At 43.4% G+C, this 19,116-nt stretch overlaps 2 protein-coding genes across 3 annotated transcripts in view; one reads left to right on the forward strand and one right to left on the reverse strand.

The window, feature by feature from the left end:
* Positions 1-3,214: 3,214 nt before the first annotated feature.
* On the reverse strand, positions 3,215-14,079 carry ubtd1b (ubiquitin domain containing 1b). Its single transcript, XM_071912491.2, has 4 exons — positions 13,367-14,079; positions 4,807-5,034; positions 4,120-4,277; positions 3,215-3,511 (listed from the first exon to the last, which is right to left on the reverse strand). Exons 1-4 carry the CDS (start codon positions 13,452-13,454, stop codon positions 3,227-3,229), a joined length of 759 nt encoding a protein of 252 aa, XP_071768592.1. The 5' UTR covers positions 13,455-14,079; the 3' UTR covers positions 3,215-3,226.
* Positions 14,080-15,055: 976 nt separating this feature from the next.
* Positions 15,056-19,116, forward strand: part of mms19 (MMS19 homolog, cytosolic iron-sulfur assembly component) — a 31,064-nt gene continuing 27,003 nt past the window's right edge. For both annotated transcript variants that reach the window (XM_078290785.1, XM_078290786.1), the window contains exons 1-5: positions 15,056-15,149; positions 16,089-16,137; positions 17,058-17,158; positions 18,236-18,321; positions 18,785-18,859. In XM_078290785.1, coding sequence (XP_078146911.1) covers positions 15,059-15,149; positions 16,089-16,137; positions 17,058-17,158; positions 18,236-18,321; positions 18,785-18,859 — 402 coding nt within the window. In that variant the 5' untranslated portion in view covers positions 15,056-15,058. The remainder of the gene's footprint in view (positions 15,150-16,088; positions 16,138-17,057; positions 17,159-18,235; positions 18,322-18,784; positions 18,860-19,116) is intronic.

Consider the following 19,116-nt stretch of genomic DNA (forward strand, 5'->3'; position numbering starts at 1 on the left):
CTCCAGTTATTAAATAAAAATTTCTTTCCATCGTTTTGTCTTGTTTGTCCTCCATGCTAACACTGCTCAGCCATGGAGCCAATATTATGACAACTGTCTCAGGTGAATGACGCAAAATTTACTTATCGTCATTGCAACGCTGAACAAATTCTGATTTGAGCGTTCAAATACAAGTCGCATGCTGCTGGATCTGGTTTTGTACCACATGTCCATGTGGTCCAGATGGGAATAGAAAAAAAATGCGCGACTCCATGCAGCTTTTTGCTGTTCACACCGATTAGAAAACATCAGATCCGAGTCACACGAGAGGGAAAAAAAATCTAAACTGTGCACTTTGAGCTGCAGTGTGAACGTAGCCGCAGTGTGTTTCATGTGTTGCTACCAAACAGACTGTCCGTCAGCGTGGGAACTTCAACCATCAGCAAAATTCTGGTCTGGTTTTGTTTGTGGCTGGTAAGTTTCTCTCTGAGGCAGGTAACCGAGCTGCAGGTTCTTTCCCAAACTAAAAGATCATTTTTGTCTGGTAGAGCGGCGAGAGCAGCTGCTGGATTTCGGGAAGCGATCAGTCACCGAGGATCAGTGTGTGAAAATGTCAGTTTCCTTCTGTCCTGCTGTCATTTCTGTCACCAAGAGTACGAACACATGAAGGGATTATATCTGCAGCTAGAGCTGTGGAGGCAAAAGGCAGCAACTGCTCAGTGTGGAACTGAGAAATACCTTTTTAACTGTCATGCAAAATGACTTGTGCAATGAAATGTGATTTGACTGAGAAGTAATTCTTCATCTCATGTTCCTCTAACCCAAAAAAACCCCAAAAAAGACACATTAACATTTTGGACCAAAATTGAAGTTACTGTCTTTTTCCTTTTTGGGGCGTTGTAATGTCACATGCGTCAACAAGAAGCACCTTTCTACCGGTCCACATGAGGGTTTTACCCGACAGCTATTTGAAGATTATAAAATCGTTCGCTGGACCGTTTCAGCTCCGAGAAGCAGACGCAGGCCCTGTCACGAAATGTTTTGAGAGCGATTACAAGGAAAATGCCACCGTGCTGCGAGAACGATATGTCACTGCCTCTTCTTTCCGGACATAAAAAACAAAAACAAAACAAAAACCTAACCTTTGTGCTCAAATTATGCTGTCAGTGGAAAAAGCTGATAATTGTATAGCATATAAAGCATTGCACTGCACGGAAATGGGTCATTTTCTTTGTTTGTGTCGGGAAAGGAAGAGGCGATAACGTTCAAATCTTTTGTTTGACGTTTGATGTCACTCTTCCAACATGGCGGCGTGTCCCTTTTGACCCTTCTTTACCGCTTTCCAAACCATCAGTTACAGGCTTTGATTAACTGCATGAGGAGTTTAGGGTGGGGGTTTACAACTTGACTATCTGTCTTCTGTTTGTTTCCACAAAATTCACATTTTAACCCAAGATAAGTGTATATAGTTCCACAGTTATGAAGGCTGGTCTATGCTCACTCAATACAGTGCAAAGGGACAGAGTAAGGAAGCCTGGAGACAAACCCACCAACTGACAGCATATATGGTCAGACTGGTATGAAGATGGCAGCGTTAGATCTGGAGATTTCCTTACAAGTCAATGGAAAAACTTCAAAGAGCAGGATAATCCGTTTAAGGAGAAAATCTTCCAATTCCTGAACTCTAAACGGTCTTAAAATCATCTTCTCCCCCCCCTCTCAGACACTTCAGGGAACAAGGCAGGAAACTGTGGGCCACATCCCAAAAAATTCTCCATCTACTTCCATCATGTGAAACAGCCAGGTAAGGTTTTTGGAATATATTAGGAACGTCCTAATGATGGCTGCTTACCCGACAAAGTGACAGGAAGAGTAGAAAAACTTACAAGCCACAGCCAAAATTTACCAGCGGGAGCCAAATCGATCTAATATCTTCCCCGAGGCTATTGATCGAGCCAAAACAGTGAAATAATGATTTCAGCAACTGTGCCCAAATAACTCCACACCCAAATATGTGTAATATGTGTTTCTCATCTCCTAAACAATAATGATTTGATAGCTTATAATCTGTTTACTGCAAAACAACCGAGTTGTACGCCAGCGAGAAAACAGAGTCTTGTCTCTGGGAGCTACATAAGAGTCGAGCTGAATGGTACCGAACGGGTCAAATACATGTCCCTCTTGCCCTAAAACACACACACACACACACACACACACACACACACGCGCACGCACACACCATGTTTTCCCCCGTGTGTAGGATTCATGAAATCATTAAAAAGGCAGCAGTTATAGTTTGGATTGATCTAAGAGTTCCTGAATCTAAAAAAAGACAAAAGGCTTAGCCTAGCGGTAAAACTAGCATCTTCCAGGACATTAACCCTTTTTTTTTTTTTGTTTTGTTTTGTCTTGTCGAAGGCACACAAACTACCACGAAAGTATAGTAATAATCTTCAAGTGTGCAAAAAAGCTTGGTTTACATCATTTCCCCAGTTAAAGAAAGAAGGAAGAAAGAAAGAAAAAAAAAACTGTTAATAGTCTTTCACTTTTTAGAGGCGACCAAGCAGCCTGGTCGGCATTTCTCTCTCCCTCTCTCTCTCTCTCTCTCCTCCTCTCCCTCCTGGTTTTTCGGGAGGAGAGAGGGTTTGCAGTGCAGAGTCCCGGGACGTCGTATTCAGAGTAGAGATGTGCTTTACAACCAACGCAAACTCCTCTGCGATTTATTTTTTTCCATTGGCACTTAAGTTAGCGTTAGTGCAGAAACAGGGCAGAGGCAGAGTCTTGGGATGCACACCGGCAGGATCTCCGATACGATCTGCTTTTATTTGGGTTGGGTGGAGAGGGGGGTGGGGGGTGGGGGGTGCGGGGGTGGATGAACCCTCATAGAGAAGTAGTAAAGTCCCATCTGGGCGGGATCCACTTTATCTATAGACCGACCCTTGAGAGAGAGTCACACACCCCAAAAAAAACAAAATGGAAAATAATGACACTCTTTTTAACGGTAGATGAAAAGAAAGCAGCACTTTTTGAGTTTCTCCCTTATGTTTTTGCTCGTTAAGTGTTTTTGTACCTCCACAGTTCCACTTTAAACCCATTTAAACACCAGAGGGCGTTCTTTAAAAAGCATAAATTATCCAGCAGTGGGAGGCGTCTCTGGTCCTTCAGCGTCCCGCCACAACGCGTCTCCCTCCCTCCTCCCGTCCCGTCCCGTCCCGTCCCGTCCCGTCCCGTCCCGTCTCGTCCTCGGTCAGTTGGAGGCGGTGGAGGTGTCGGTCGGGGACGAGGCAACGGCGGTGGGCGAAGGCAGGGGGGCCGGGGGGGCCTGCGGGTTGACGATGACCTGGATGACAAAGTCCTTCTGGATCTTGGTGTCCTGGAGCCGGGTCTTGTCCGTGAGCAGCTTGCCGGAGAAGAACCAGCGCTGGTGGGTGGAGTCGATGTCCTCCTGCGCCTGGAGCTGCTTCTTCAGCTGGCCGATGGTGTCGGCCATGCTGGCGCTGAGGCGCAGGTCCTTCCCCGTGGACAGACGCACCTGCAGGGGACAAGAGGGAACCAGAGGGATGAACCAGCGCTGCCTGGAGGACCAGCAGGGTCCACAATTAACACCCAGCAAGCGGCAAATACTGGTGAAATCAAGAAGGGTCTCCTGCTTGTTGAGATGACATCCAGGTCAATATACAATATACAAAGATTTTGCTTTTGTGAGAACAGAAGAACAAACAACTCTTTTATAAAATTTACATTCTTATCCTTGATGAGTAAGGTAAGTGGGTTGGAGTAAACAAAGAGAAAATATGAAGAATATAAAGCCATTCAAGGCAAGATCAAAAATGGACATGAACTAAATACCAACAACTAGAGAAAGAAATTAACCGCCACCAGTAAAATGCTGGTAATTTTTTTACCTGTTACATTAATTTAATAATGATATGAAACGGACAAAAGCAGCAAATCTTAGCTTTTATAAGATAAGATAAGATAAAATAGCACGTTATTAATCCCTTTGGGGAAATTCATGAAGCTGTAACCAGCAAATGTTTGGTATTTTTACTTGATAAACGACTAAAATGATTATCAAAATTATAATCGATTAATTTTCTGTCGATCACGAAACAAAAACCACAACGCGGCCAGCGGCACCTTGAGCTGGAACTCCTTCTTGGGAGCGGCGGGGGGTTCGGGGCTGTCGCTCGGGTCTTCGTCGCTGCGCTCTGAGATCAGGTTGATGGGCGGAGCCAGGCAGTAGACGGGCAGCTGGTAGCGGTTCCCCAGCTCGTCGTAACACTCTGTCAGAGTACCTGGAGGGTTCAGTGGAGAGTTTTAGTGTCCTGTGACCGTTTAAATGCTGTTTTTAGAGGTTTTTTCATCCTGGCAAGAAGAAAATTCTCAGGGGAAACACTCAATATTTGTATTGTTTTGGCATGAAAATGGTCAAATTTTAAAATATTGAGTATCGACAAAAAATATCAGCCATCGGTGACTAGTCTGAAAATATCTGTATCATTGGCATCAGCCTTTAAAAACCCACATTGGTCGAACCCTACAGTATGTAAAAGTAAATGTAGCCAGGGTCAGCAAGTTTGTGTGTGTGTGTGTGTGCGTGTGTGTAAATTTCTGTGTGACGTGGTTTGGATTTTGTGTGCCGTTACACTCCAAGTCTGTCGGGACTGAGCAGCAATATTTTCCTTCTTCTACGGATCTTTTTATGCAATTCCCCCAAACTTTTCAAGACCTCGAAATGATTACATTTGTTTTCCAGACCTGAGTAAGAACTATGAGTTTATTGGTGTGTGTGTGTGTGTGTGTGTGTGTGTTCTGTGTCCTGACCGTGCGGCAGTGTGATACTGGCTCCGTCCACGATAGCCTGGGCCAGCTCGTGGTCGTTACACTCCAGGGCGACGGCGGCGGCTTTCAGGGCGTCCCAGATCTCCTTGCGGCCCTCGAAGGCCGGCGCCGTGTCCCAGAACTCGTCCCGCTTGCTCCGCAGCTGGCCCTCCGTCATCGGGTAGTCGCTCTTCCACTTGGGACGGTCCTTTTTCAGAGGCTCGTTACGACCTGCAAGGAGGGGAAGATCGTTAACGGAAGAGGAAAGAGCCACCGCTTTAGCCAGAGATGTGATATCTTTACGGTCTTAAAGTCTGGACTTTAAGACAATAATGGCATGTTTAGAGCGGTTTATTCAAACTCTGGTGTGATTATCCTTCAGTCCAGTTTGTTTAGGCCAAGTGAGATGCCATTCAAACTCAGGTGGCACCAAATAACCTCACCGAGACGCCTGAAAATGTGAGTCTCTAAGTTCCAAGTGTGGAGCGGTTTGTTACTGATGCTTGGAAAGTCTCATAGTCTATCATAGTAAAATGAAGTGAAGGCAAACCGTAGTTTTGCTCATATTCATCCATTTCTTTACAGGGACTGGGTTTGTTTTTTTCTTCATGTTTCGAGTCATGGCACAGCATTTGCACATGATATGGCCCCTCTTCAGCTCTGTAGTTCTGCACCCGAAGGTCTTTTCAGATCAGGGATTCACAAGCCTTTTCAATCCAAGGACCCCCAATATAGATTTGTGTGAGCCCACGGACTACCACTTGCTAAGAGAGGATGTTTGTGGTTTGATATGATTTAGTACATAACTGTCTATAGTGGTAACAGTTGAGAGTGAAAACTATATCAAAGTAGCCAATAATACATCCTGGAATGTGGTGAGTGAGGTTTTAGTCTAGTCTTGTCTTGTTTATTCATATCACCCTTTATCACAGTCAAGTCTGAAAGGGCTTTACATACCTTCATATACATGTCATATACCATACTACATACATATATACTACAAACATAAATACACATCATATACATCCCATACTAGGTCATATATATATTTCATATACATTGTTTACTACATCATAAACTACATCATACTACACACCAACACACTAACGCCTACGGGCAATTTAGAGTCTTCAGTTCACCTGCATGTCTTTGGACTGTGGGAGGAAATCCACTCCAACACTAGGAAAACATGCAAACTCCACACACAAAGGCCCGGGGCGGAGATTCAAACCCACAACCTTCTTGCTGTGAAATTAAAACTATTTCTCGAGTTGCTGGTGACCCCCTATATCGCCCCCCTTGAGGACCCCCGGCACCCCAGGACCACATTAGATTTCGACTGCCTATTATTTCCTGACACAGCAGAGACTTACTGTCCTTTATGAGGCCTGACTGTGAAAAGCCAGCATGTAAGGTGAACCGTAGAGACTCAGACAGACCCAAGCTAAACCCTGCTGTGAGCATAATGATTTGCATGGCAGGGGACCAGGACAGGAAGGACCGGAAAACAACACGCAAGTATAGATATACTGTATGGAAATAGGGGCTCAAAAACAACAACACACACACACACAGAGGAAGAGTGCAAAAGAGAGAGCGACTGACCAACAGGGAAGCAGAGAGCATGTAAAGTCTCACAATGTCCTTCACATTTAACAGTGATGCATTAGGTGACACAAAGTAGTGCAGCAATTAGCCTAATGAACCGTTAGATAACCTCTATTTGCACAGGACTAATATCACCTGGGGACGTCCGCTAACCGATCGTCTGTGATTTTAAACCCGTGCGAATCTGCCATGTTGGTAATTTGTAAACTACAAAATCCAGTGCAAATTATCTGTCATATTTTGGTGAAGACCGAGGTTCCCTGATGATATTAATCCTGTAATTTCAGCCTTGATTTGTTTTTGATGCACAATTTCTTTTTCTTCTAGACGCACAATTTCTATGTTCTTCCTGTCATGAAAAATGGAGGCAGATGCATTTTCGGAGCAAATAAGTGACAAATTGTAAAATCTTCATATTTTACTGTATCTGGGTGATTTCAGTGAACCTCATCATCACGTGCGAATGCGTTTCATGAACTGGAACTTGGTGGGTAATTCATTAACTACATTAGGAACCTGTGCAAACAGGGCTCAAGACTTACGACCGGAGAGAAACGTTCTTATACGGCGTCACAAGAGACAGAGAAACCTCAGCGCACCCCCCGCCCCCCCCCCGCCTCCGCCATGTCATCCGAATCTAAAATTAGGAGGTCATTCAGGGTTTGCAATATGCATGAAGCATGTGTAGCCTATATCTGTCTATGTAACCTTACACGTGTTTCTCAGCATCCAATATTCACACAAAGCACACCTAGGCCCAGCAGCAGTCCTGCAAGGAGACTTGTTACTGTAGTTTAAGTGGCTAAAAGCATGCAGCAAGCATCATGGATACTACATCACCTGAACACACACACACACACACACACACACACGTACGTACGTTAAACTAGCGACAGGATGGGGAAACTTAACTTTTTTTGCCCACATCCCAACATGCACCAGCAATTCCAACATTTCATAGGGCTGGGGGATATGGTTGAAATCAATATCACGATAACCATAAAACATTTTTTGGCATCGATATATATCACAATATGGCTCATGTACGCAGAATCAAATGTTAAATAATCAAACTGATGTACATTGCATTGAACTGCATGGTAATGTTAAGTGTGATGTCCAACAAAACTGAAATTTTCAAATAATATTCCTAAAAAGTGTAAAATCATACCTGATAACAAGCAAACTTTATTTAAACAGCAGAAGTGTGTATCAGGATATCCCAACACGCTTTAACAGAGCAGGCTGTGAAGGAGTGAAAGAGTTTTTGAAGAGGTGCCACCCGCGGGCCACTTCAGTTCATTTTGTCACAACAAAGGTACTAAACAGGCCGACGCTCACGTTTCCAAAGGCCTGAGAGGCAGAGACGCCGGTGGTAGCTAGCGGCCGTTATTACCGTCGTAACTGGCCGTCACACAGACCTTTCAGCTGCAAACTGGGCCAACTGGGGAGAGGACGAGCGAAGGAAAATGAAGAGGAGCAGCAAAAAGGGAGATGTTAGCATGCATCCAAGAGGTTGTCTTTCCTTCAAACAAATTATTTATAGTGCGGGCGGCCTAAGAGGAGTAATTGGGAGGACACGGGGTGGTGTAGGATTTGCACTGGGAGCAGAGTGAATCCAGGCGAAGCGAAGCAAGGGGCTTCCTCATTACACACAAGCCGAGGGAGCGGTGGAGATCTACAGAAGACAGATGGGATCAGGAGCAAAACTGTAAGATGTATGGAGCTGAACAATTAATCTTAATCACAATATGAACTTCTGCAATTTCCAAATCGCAGAGGCTGCAATTAATTGCCTTAGAGAGAGCGCCGTCCAAACTGGATTTCTGAACAAGGTGTTTCAGAACTGCAGGTAATCTTTGATCCATGAATCAAGCACAATAAAACCTTTCATCAGACTCAAACTCAGTAAATCCTGCACACTGACATCTAATTTTAAAGTTCTAAAAAAAAATGTATGAAAGAAAAACTTGTGATGATATGAATCGCAGTTTAAACTGCAATTACAGCGTTCTGTCAAATAATCCAAATTAGATTTTTTTGTCAATATCCTTCAGCCCTAAAGCTGTATGATCCATATTTCCAGATACTCCAACATAAGAAGCCCATCCATGTTGCATGTTATGTTAGTAAAAATCACCACTGTTGACCAATTTGTGCTACACAGTCTACTCTTGAGATTTTTATTAGCCAAGAAGTCTTGGAAATTAACACAAGCAGATGAGGGACAGCGAAGGCCTCTGCGGTTTGACAAATCACTGGATGAGTTAAGATATGAAACGGAGACGAGAAATGTCAGGGGAAGAGCTTTTTCTGTCTGGCCTCGGCCGATATCTGCCACCATCCATCCTTTTAACTGTACTGGGATAGATTTTTTTTGTATTTGTAATGTCATTGTGTTTTTATTGTGCCTTGCTGCAAGCTAGATTTCCCTCCTGGACAATAAAAGTGAGCTGAACTCTATATGGCAGAGAATGTCACATCAAACCACATGCCACAATTTGTCAGTTTAAAGTTGCCCTGCTTACTTCATATAACGTGATTTAAGACCTTTTCCAAATCATTAGGTTCCACTCTTCACTTAAGTGTTCATCTGATCCACCGAACATCACTCATTTCAATACAACTTTAAACGGATTTGCCCATTATTCCTTTGTCTTCATCCACCAAACTGCAGCATGGGATGCAGTAGCAAGTAGTAGGAAACAATTTCAAAAGGTAATATTTTATGGAAATACATGCGGCTTGACGGACTGGATGTATGAAAAGTGAACCGCAACGAAAAGACTAAAGCTCCTATCAGAGGTGGAGACTCGAGTCACGTGACTTGAGTCAGACTCCAGTCACAGTTTTAACTGCTTGAGAGTTGACTTGATGCATGAAGAGAAGACTTGAGACTTGACTTGACTTGGGTTCTGGTGACTTGGGACTTGACTCTGACTTGTACTTTGATGACTTGAAAAGGTTTCTAAAGTCTTGACTTGAGATCTTGTGTTTGTGTAAATGACTCAGATTGAAAGTGATAAAATTTGTTCCAGCAGACGACTGAATTTAAATTCTGTTTTCTGAATTTGTATGGAATGATTGAATTTATTGAAGTTGAAACTGATTATAGAAATCAAACTCATGATGCTCTTACCAAGTTTTTATCCTATTAAAACCATATTGCATTGAAAAGTCCTAGATATTTAGTTTTCTTTAAGATATTAAATTGATACTGGACTCTTGATTTGTTCTGACTTGACTTGCTGTTCTACATTTAGACTTGAGACCTGACTTTAATGACATGGACTTGACTTGAACTTGACTTTGATAATTTACATTTAGACTTGGGACTTGACTTGAGACTTGAGACTGACTTGGGACTCGAGCGGAGATGACTTGGTCACACCTCTGGGTCCAATACAAAGAGTGAACATCACGTATCTGGGCTGCGTCTCGCCCTGCTGTATCCAAACTGTAACCGCAGCACGGAGAGGAACAATGCATTACAGACGCATGAAGCAATATCAGGGCGTTTTCACCGCGCCGGGCCCCGTAAAAGACGTTGCCACATGATTTGAGGTTACAGTGCAGCGTGTTGTGTTTATGAGCGTTAATGGAATACGTCATAAACAAGGCACGAGGACCATAAAGCAGGGTTTCTCTGCGCTGCATTTCAGGACATAAACATAAATAAAAAGCCACACCACAGGCCCACATGGGGCTTATTGGCATAGGTGGCTCTTAAAGTACTGTCTGGTTTTGGTCAAAGACATTAACGCATATTGTTGCCTTGGCTCTATATAGTCATCTTACAGGATATCTGACTGCCCTCCCATTAGGCAAATAAATGCAGGGTGTTTTCTATGCCTGCAGGCCTCGGGTCTGTTTCTACCTTTGCAATATCATCTTTAAAAGTAGGTTGAACAGCTGAACAGAAAGGAAGTGCACTCTTTAACCAGATAGACACAATCTATGACCGTGTGTGAAAAAGCACACAGCGCCGATTTCCCTCGGACACACAAGCACATACACACACACACACAAACCCACCCACATGCAGTCACACACACTCTCACCCCTGTAGTTGGCAATCTTATCACCACTCCAAACCACGGTCCTCAGCATTCTGCAACGGAAGATAAAAGTCCCGGAGAGAAACTCGGCCTCCGTGCCTCGACTGACAAAGCGCTCTGTAACATCCACAGAGTTGTTTTTGAAGACCTACTAACCTGCCGCCACCCATTGATTTTTGATCTGGAACAAATCAAATTCCCCTGTCACCGATTCCTGATGAGACTTTAGAAAATATACAAAACAACCGCTTACATCAAACCACGGCAAAAACTCTTGTGTTCAGACTGTGAGCAACACGAACAAGCCACTGAAAGTCCATTCATTTCCTATAGAGCGGAGCGACCGGGGGAAACTCGGCCGATGTGTGGATGAACTTTTCGTGGTCATCGCCCGTCAACAGCCAATCGGATTTCTGCGCTTCTTTGTTTCCCTACTGATGTGATTTAGTTTCATGAACAATAATTCTGCCTGGCAAACGCAGAATGAACAAGAAGTTGATTCCAGCCATTCAAAGCTTCCCAGTTCTGTACAACTTTTATTTTTAAGACGACAGGAATAAAAGTCTCAAAAACGATGTTAGGAGAACGGTTGCATCCAGCTCACTGGGGTCGATGATAAGCTCTGAATTAATTTTATTGAGCTTTCTGTTTATTTACGATTAATATCTAATTAGAACTCTCTGGCGATGTCAACTCATCAAAACGATTATGAAAGGCAATACCAAAGCAGCAAAAAGAAAACATGATTTGTATGAATACAGCTTAATTTTCAGAGCCTCTTTCACCGCCCAAAATCAGTCAGAATAGAGCGACCCATCAACAGACAGAGGCCGCATCAACTGGAACAAACGCCGGGACAGAAGCAATTACCGAGCTCTTCCACCCAGAGAAAACGAGGACCAGTTCCTCACAGCATGGTGAGAACTGGAACCCATTAACCCATATTGTGAAAAATAAGATACCAGATGAGCTTTCTACTGTATCTGACCTCGTCCTCTCGCATGGCGCTCTGTACGAGGGCGTGACAGGCAGAGCGCATTCAGTCCCGGTGGAACAGCCGGGCGGAGACGGAGCGGGACACGATGTGACTTGTTCTTTTTGATCGAAGCCTCACAGGGAGGGCCTGTTGATACCCATCAGGGTGGGAAATTACCACCAGCCACCAGCAACAGCTAGGAATATCTTGGCTGTAGCAGCTCAGTTTGTCTAGTTTACCCGCCAGTCACTTTGGCAGGCAACAAAATCCCTCGGAGGTCCTGTTCAGTTCCACAAATCTAGCTGGTTGACAAAATGTTGAATAGTTGGCTTGTCAGTTCTGTGATGGACCAAAGTTGATTTCCTTCCCTGATAGCAATGCAAAAGGCAGGGATTGACCCTTGAAAACCTCTTGTCCTTCTCACGTCAACTGAACACAAAGCCTGCTGGGAAAAGGCCGCCACACTGAGAAACTTCCCATCCAGTGAGCTGGAGGAAGACGACAGGACACAAGCAGCAGCCCAGTGAGTCACACAGAGACTTATATTGCCCAACAGTCAGTATAAAGAGAAGTTTTACCCAACATGCTGTTCTAGACACACTGACTGACAGTTAGAGCAGTGAGCTGAACCTTATCCCAGAGCTAATCTGACCGCCGAGGGGGAAATTCAGTTTCTCAAGAGCCCGGGCCATCGATTGGGTCCAGTGAGATTCCCCAGCCACTTTCACTGTTTTACCAGCCAGCTAGTTTTTTTTTTTTTTTTATATAATAGGATCTCCTTCGTTGGTTAAGTGTTTGGTAGTATTGACACACTTACCAGCCATAGCCAAAAATTTACCAGTACTTGGTTGGAGGCTGATGGTAATTTCCTATCCTGAGTGAGTTTACAATAACAAGTGTAAGCTTACATTAGAGCCTCTAACTGCCTCTCTGTAGCTCACAGTAACCATTTTCATGTGTCAAACCATCATGTCGCAGAAGGTCTTGCTTAGTTTTCAGTGGCATCACTGTCTGAGTCGCAACTATGTAGAAATTCAGTATTTCTGCCAACTCAGCTGTGTGGCGCCTGCGTCATTCAGTTTAGTCTCCTTGTAAATATAACATTTACTCTGGCTAAGTGCTTTAGCAGCAATCCAAATTCCATCTGTCATTATCAAAGCCAAGTGTAAAAGAGCAAAACGTGGCAGTCGGCCAGTGTTTATCTTCAGAAGAATGTTATCGTCGGGGAAGGTAAGTAGCTAATGGACATGACCTGAAGTTCTCTGACTGAAATAATGAGCGTATCAGGAAAAGTAACCTCCACTTCAGTGTCACCAGTTACAGTAAGAAGGACGCCCTGCTTGGTCGCAAACTCCACGTCAACATCATGTTCCACAGGGCTACAATTTCACTATTTTCAAGCTAGTAGCTGTCCCAACTATCTTATTGTAGTGGGATTAAGGGTGAGGTTGGAAATTATTGGGTGAGAAAGTGTCAGGCGCAAAGTGTAGGTGCAATGTCAGGCTGATGTAGGTGTAGTGTAGGTGAGTTTAGCGCTGATCAGTGCTGAGAGTCAGTGGTTGTTGGTCTGCAACTGTTTCCAAGAACTGCCTGGGTGTAAAAGAGAATGCAATGGACTGATGGATAGTACTGCATGGGGGGCAACTACACTTTTTCTCTTGTTTCCATTGAATTAGCCAACAACGTCTCTCTCAACCATGACACATGTAACACGATTTTGCAATGCCATCAGTGTGAGGAGGCATGAGGAGTAGACAGAGAGCAGGGACTGCTGGTGTTGCAAGGAAAAGGGAGTTTTTTTGTTTTTTTTAATTGTTAAGATCGTGTGAAGCACCCCACCCCCCACCACACACACACACACACACACACACACACACACACACACACACACACACACACTTAACTACAAAACCATCCTCACCTCCACGTGTCCTGTGCCCCCTGCCACCGGTCCTGGACGCACCGTGGCCCTGTGTGTCTTCCCGTTCTCTCCCGACACATCCTCCCATGGTTAGCGGGCTGCAGGCTGTTTCCAGACGGCTCACTAGCTGAACAGGGGCCCCATCACAGAAGCCGACGACTGGCTAGATCCTAGGAGAATGGGGTGCAGATCCAGGGTGCACGTCTGATAAACTCAATGGCAGCGAGAAACACGGAGGTTTTGGTGCTTACCAGCGCTAACCCTGTGCCGACGTGCTAGATAGGTAACTTAGTGGTTACTTGGCTAACGTTTGCTACCGTGACTATTACTGCAAATAGCGCTCGCCCGGAGTAAAAGAGTTCGCTAGCCAGACTACTAACCCATCAAAATATGTACGTGACAGTTGTTTATTTTCAACGCTAGGAGGTAACTAGCAGCAAGTCCATTGTCCAACTTGCCTGTTAAGCTAGTTGGAAATCTTGATGTCCAACAGTCCAAACAGTTCTGACTAGGAAGCTGAGTCGCGCACCTTCCCTGCTAACAAGCTAACAGGGCCAGCTAGCTAGCTAACGTTAGTAAACACAAACTTCCGCGCACTCGCGATTATTTCCCAACGAACCGACTTTCTTCAAAACACGGCGTCAGCGGTGGCTGCAGTTTCCCGCAGTCCTCGGCGTGCCACTCCGAGCATTTGACGTTGTCTCCTCTGTTTTGTTTCTTTAAATCCCCCACTTCCCTCTCTGTTGGTGAAAGGTGGCTAGCGGCGGAGCTAACGCTAGCAAACCGACAACTTTTCACGCCTGCGCGTGCTCGAGGCGAGGTTTCGGGTTCTCTTACGTCACGACGGACAGCAACAGATTAAAAAAATAATAATAATGTTTGATTTGGGTGGAAGCAGAGTGAGGGGTGAACTCTCATACGCGGATTACCATGGAACGAAATTTAATAAATACATCTGGAAATATAATGTTGCATTTTTTTCATTCATATCTTGGAAGTCATTGCTGCCTTTATGGTCTCCTCGTAATGTGGATGGAATTCGCGCATTCAAGTGCCTTTTGTCGGAAATAATAACAAAACGGATTCAGTGACAAAAGTAGTTTTTGGTGGTTGTCGTTTTATTTTAGACACAAAGCGGCGCAGAACCATTTTGTGCTGAATGAAGAAAATTAAGAGGAGACCATAGACATCTGGCATGTGTAACTGATGTTTTAATTAATTTCCTTGCCCTAAATTGCTGTATAGATCAATTTTACCATCGGTTGTTGACATAGCTTGAGCTTCCATTCTTTTCCTAAACGTCACACCTCGGCAAATCGGAAATCACGATTTTGTCGCTTGTGTTTGACACTTTCAGATGACTCGTTCATGTACACTCAATTTATAGTCGCCAGATTTCGGACAGCCCTGGAAGGCATCACAAGAAGTGAAATGTAATGCATTTTTCATTCAAAGATGCACGGAAAATATATGAAATCCAAATTGCTTCCAGTGACCATAGTTTCTAATGGCTTTTAAATGTCTATATATATATATATATATATATATATATATATATATATATATATATATATATATATATATATTAAAAAAAAAACATATTACTAAACACTGAAGTCTGAAACTGGAAAGCGTGTTTTGCGTTTATCGTAAACTTTTCGCGCATGCGCGTTCACTTGGAGCAACAGAGGCATGATGGCTGCGGACAGTGCCTTGCTGCTGTCTCTGGTGGAAGAATTTGTGTCGGGACTGCAGGACAGCAGGGCCAAAGACACCGCGACAGGTAACTGGTCTCCAAAACATTTCCCTGAAGACTTTCCGCTGGTTTCTGCTTTGAAAAGGGACGTCGGCGAGGCTGTAAAAGCTGCTGCCTCAGTGATGCGCGGCGCTGCGCAACCCAGCATGACATAAGCTAGCTAAGTTAGCGCCACAACATCCTGTGTGCTGTTACAACCGCATGACACAAAACACACACTTTGCCGCTTTCCTGCTCAGTGTACCATCATATCAACACAAACTGGATGTATTCCTTGCATTATACGCTACCGTCAATCGAAAATATTGTGATTTATGATGCTAGTCTGCTAGTTTTGACCGCATGCTGCTTGCTAGCTGGCTGCTGTGTTTGCGCCCTTATGAAAGCATCTTGTCAATGAACTCTGTACCATGACCCGACTAGTTACTACAGATAACTATTCCCACACTGTGTCCACAGGGTTCACCCTCGTTAATAGAAGCACACACACTCCCAATATTTCACAGTCAACAGCTTTTATTCAGACACAATGTGGAGCAGCGATTCTGAGACTTGACTTGGCTTTTCTTGAGTCTGCGTCAAATTGGCAAGTCAGTCGTTATTTTTAATAGGTTTAAAAAACAGTGGCATAGACTTCCTACACACAACAAAAAAGATAATCATCATCAGAAAGGGTAAAACAGTTTCAGTGGTGTCAGAAGTAGCCTACACACCAGGCCCCACAGCAAATCACCAAAAGGGAATCTATTGACAATAAACACATGAAACATTCAATTGTAGCAGCAATTCATATATTCTAAACAGTTGAATATAGTCGTTACAACATAATGTGTCAGCAAAACCACCCAGATTGCCCCTAATCAGGTTGCTGGCGTCCCAACTGCAGCAGATATGAAAGTCATCTCAGTGTTACAATTTGCTTTATCTTTGCTTGGCTACAGAAAGTAAATGTGCTTTTTTTTTCAGGGGTCAAAGATGGACAGTTTACAGTCCTGCAGCTGGTGGAGGCCCTGGGGTAAGGTGTCACCATCACACTCACATCAGTAACAGCGTCACCGCACTGTAACGTCGTTTTTCTTTCTTGCCAGTATGCTGCAGTGACATTTTGGTGGTGCTACATGTAAGATAAGGGAGGCGGTGGGAGTTTAGAGGTTAGAGAGGCAGGTTTGTGAGCTGAAGGTTGCTGGTTGGACTCCCCAGACCGCCTTTGAGCGCCTTTGAGCAAGGCACCGAATCCTGAAAGACTGTAGTTGTACTGGGCAGCTCCCAGGTGTGCATGTGTGTAACTGTATGGATCTTGAAGCATGGCGTTGCTGAAAAAGAGCGTACATGCTCAGCAGAGTTTCCCTGGATAAATTAAATGTTTCAAAAATCTAATTTGTCCCTCATAAATACATTATATACCCTTATATTCCCAGCCTGATTTGATTGAATATGATTGATTTCATACTGAGCTTTTTGAACTCCATGTTGTCTTCAACCACTGATCTGGAAGGCTGCAGAGACTGTAAGCCTCAATGTGATTAGAGCTGCCCAGTATAGTTGAAATCAATATCACGATAATCATAACAATTTTTACATTATCGATATATATCACGATATGGCTCACATATGCAGAATCATATGTTAAATTATCGAATGAATGTTCATCCCATTGAACCGAATGGTAATGTCAGGTGTGATGTCAAACAAATGCTGAAATTGTCAAATAATATTCCTTAAAAATGCTTAATATCTCATTTTGTCCGTTTTTAAGTAAAATGTGCTTGTTATCATCAGTTCAGACAGCAGAATTGTGCATCACGATTTCCCCAAATCACCATATCATCACTATACGATTCCGCTGAAAGACGCTGAACGATAATATTGAATTGTGGCCCGGCTGTGAGTGTGATGGAAGCTGACAGTCTGTCCTCGCTGTGTCCTCTGCTGCAGACTGAGCCTCACCAGCTCCCAGCCTCACACCCGAGCCAGAGGAGTCCAGCTGCTCTCTCAGGTCTTACAGGAGTGCTATGGAGAACTTTCTGAGAGCGAAGGTACGCCTCTTCTGGTTTACTGTGTTCTGTTCTGTTTTGTCTGTTCTGTTACCTCCCCGGTTCTGTCTCTGCTGTCAGTGTTGATGGAAGAATCCTCCCTCAGATGCTCTCACCCTGTTAGATCTCATCAATCTGTGATGTTCAATACTTTCCAGGAGTTATTTAGTGATGAAGTGTTGTAATTAGGGCTGCAACTAACGATTATTTTCATTGTCGATTATTTTCTCGATTAATCGATTAGTTGTTTGGTCTATAAAATGTCAGAAAATGGTGAAAAATGTCGATCAGTGTTTCCCAAAGCCCAAGATGACGTCCTCAAATGTCTTGTTTTGTCCACAACCCAAAGATATTCAGTTTACTGTCATAGAGGAGTAAAGAAACCAGAAAATATTCACATTTAAGAAGCTGGAATCAGAGAATTTTGACTTATTTTTCTTAAAAAATTACTCAAACCGATTAATCGATTATCAAAATAGTTGGCAATTAATTTAATAGTTGACAACTAATCGACCAATCGATTAATCGTTGCAGCTCTAGTTGTAATTTACTTTTTGTGGTGAACCCACTTTCCCTCAACCTGCCTCGTCTACTTCTACTTAAGTTAATTTCCTACGTTTCCCAGAATGCCTTTCGACAATGCCCAGAGAAGGGGTGTGAACTTGTGTGCTTTCAATCAAAAGTGGATGTATGGACATATTAAAACCTTACAAGCATGATCTTTCAGCTGTGGGTTATATGTGTCTTATGACTGTTCCCACCCCTTACCCAGAATTCAACATGTCTCTCTGCTGCATTGCATTCTGGTCTCTCTCCTGCTCCTGTGGGTGGAGAAATTGGTCTCTCTCCTCTTCTACGATGGATTTCTCCCTGTATGATTGTTGAACGTCTCTCGGTGCAAAATGGCGGCTCTAGAAAGAAGCCCTCGCTCTTTGATTCTGAGGGACTGACACCTGAAAAGCAGCAAAATAATTACAATATTATTATTTGTCAGTATTGTGCATCCCCTACCCAGATGCAACATATTCCCATATAAAGTGAAATCTTATCAGCGTCTCTCTCTGTCTCTTCTCTCCGCAGTGGAAGTGCTCATCGCCTTCTATGAGAACAGGCTGAAGGACCATTATGTCATTACACCGTACGTCTTACAGGGGCTCAGAGCGCTGGTGAGTGACAAAACATCTGAAACTTCATTCATAAAGAACAGAGAGGGAAGACTTGCATAAGATTTAATCGATCGATATGTTTGTGTCTTATTTCGTGCTTGGTAGGTTTGAGAAATGCAAATGATCAATATGGGTGTGTGTGTGTGTGTGTGTATGGTACAGGGTTATATAATATTTTTGAATTTTTCATTAGTTTTTATTTTTATATAGTTTTCTATTTTTATTTCAGTTCAGTGAAAATAGCCACAAAGTCTTTGCCCAAAATTCATTGTCTTTTTTTACACTTCACATAAACCAAAAGACAAGATAGTTTTTGTTTTTTTCACACAGTCTCATTTTCTTTTATTTGAGTTCATGGCAGTGTATTTTAACAGCTACTTTTCATCTTAGTTTTAAAGCCAGTTTACAATAATAACCTTGGTAATTTGGTAATTTGTGTTGTCCCCCTTTTTTTTTTTCCCAGACTAAATGTACGGTGCTGCCGCCTGGCTCTGCTGTGTCCATGCTGAGGTCTCTGTTCCAGGACGTCCATGTTCAGGTGAGATTTGACACTGTGCCGCCTTGTGTAACAGCAAAGGTATTAAATCTTCACTAGGCAAGGCTTTCATGTAAATATAAACTTATCAGCCCAAAGGCTAATTTATAGTTCTGTGCCAAAGTTTCTCCTTACGCAAGACTGCAAGAACTGATTAGGTGAACATACTACTACTTTTTTTTTATATATATATATATATATATATTTGTTTTTCAGCCATTGTAAAGTGTCTTTAAGTGTCATGAAAAGGGCTTTATAAA

The sequence above is a fragment of the Centroberyx gerrardi genome, chromosome 20 (genome assembly GCF_048128805.1).
Source record: "Centroberyx gerrardi isolate f3 chromosome 20, fCenGer3.hap1.cur.20231027, whole genome shotgun sequence".
Lineage (NCBI taxonomy): Eukaryota > Metazoa > Chordata > Actinopteri > Beryciformes > Berycidae > Centroberyx > Centroberyx gerrardi.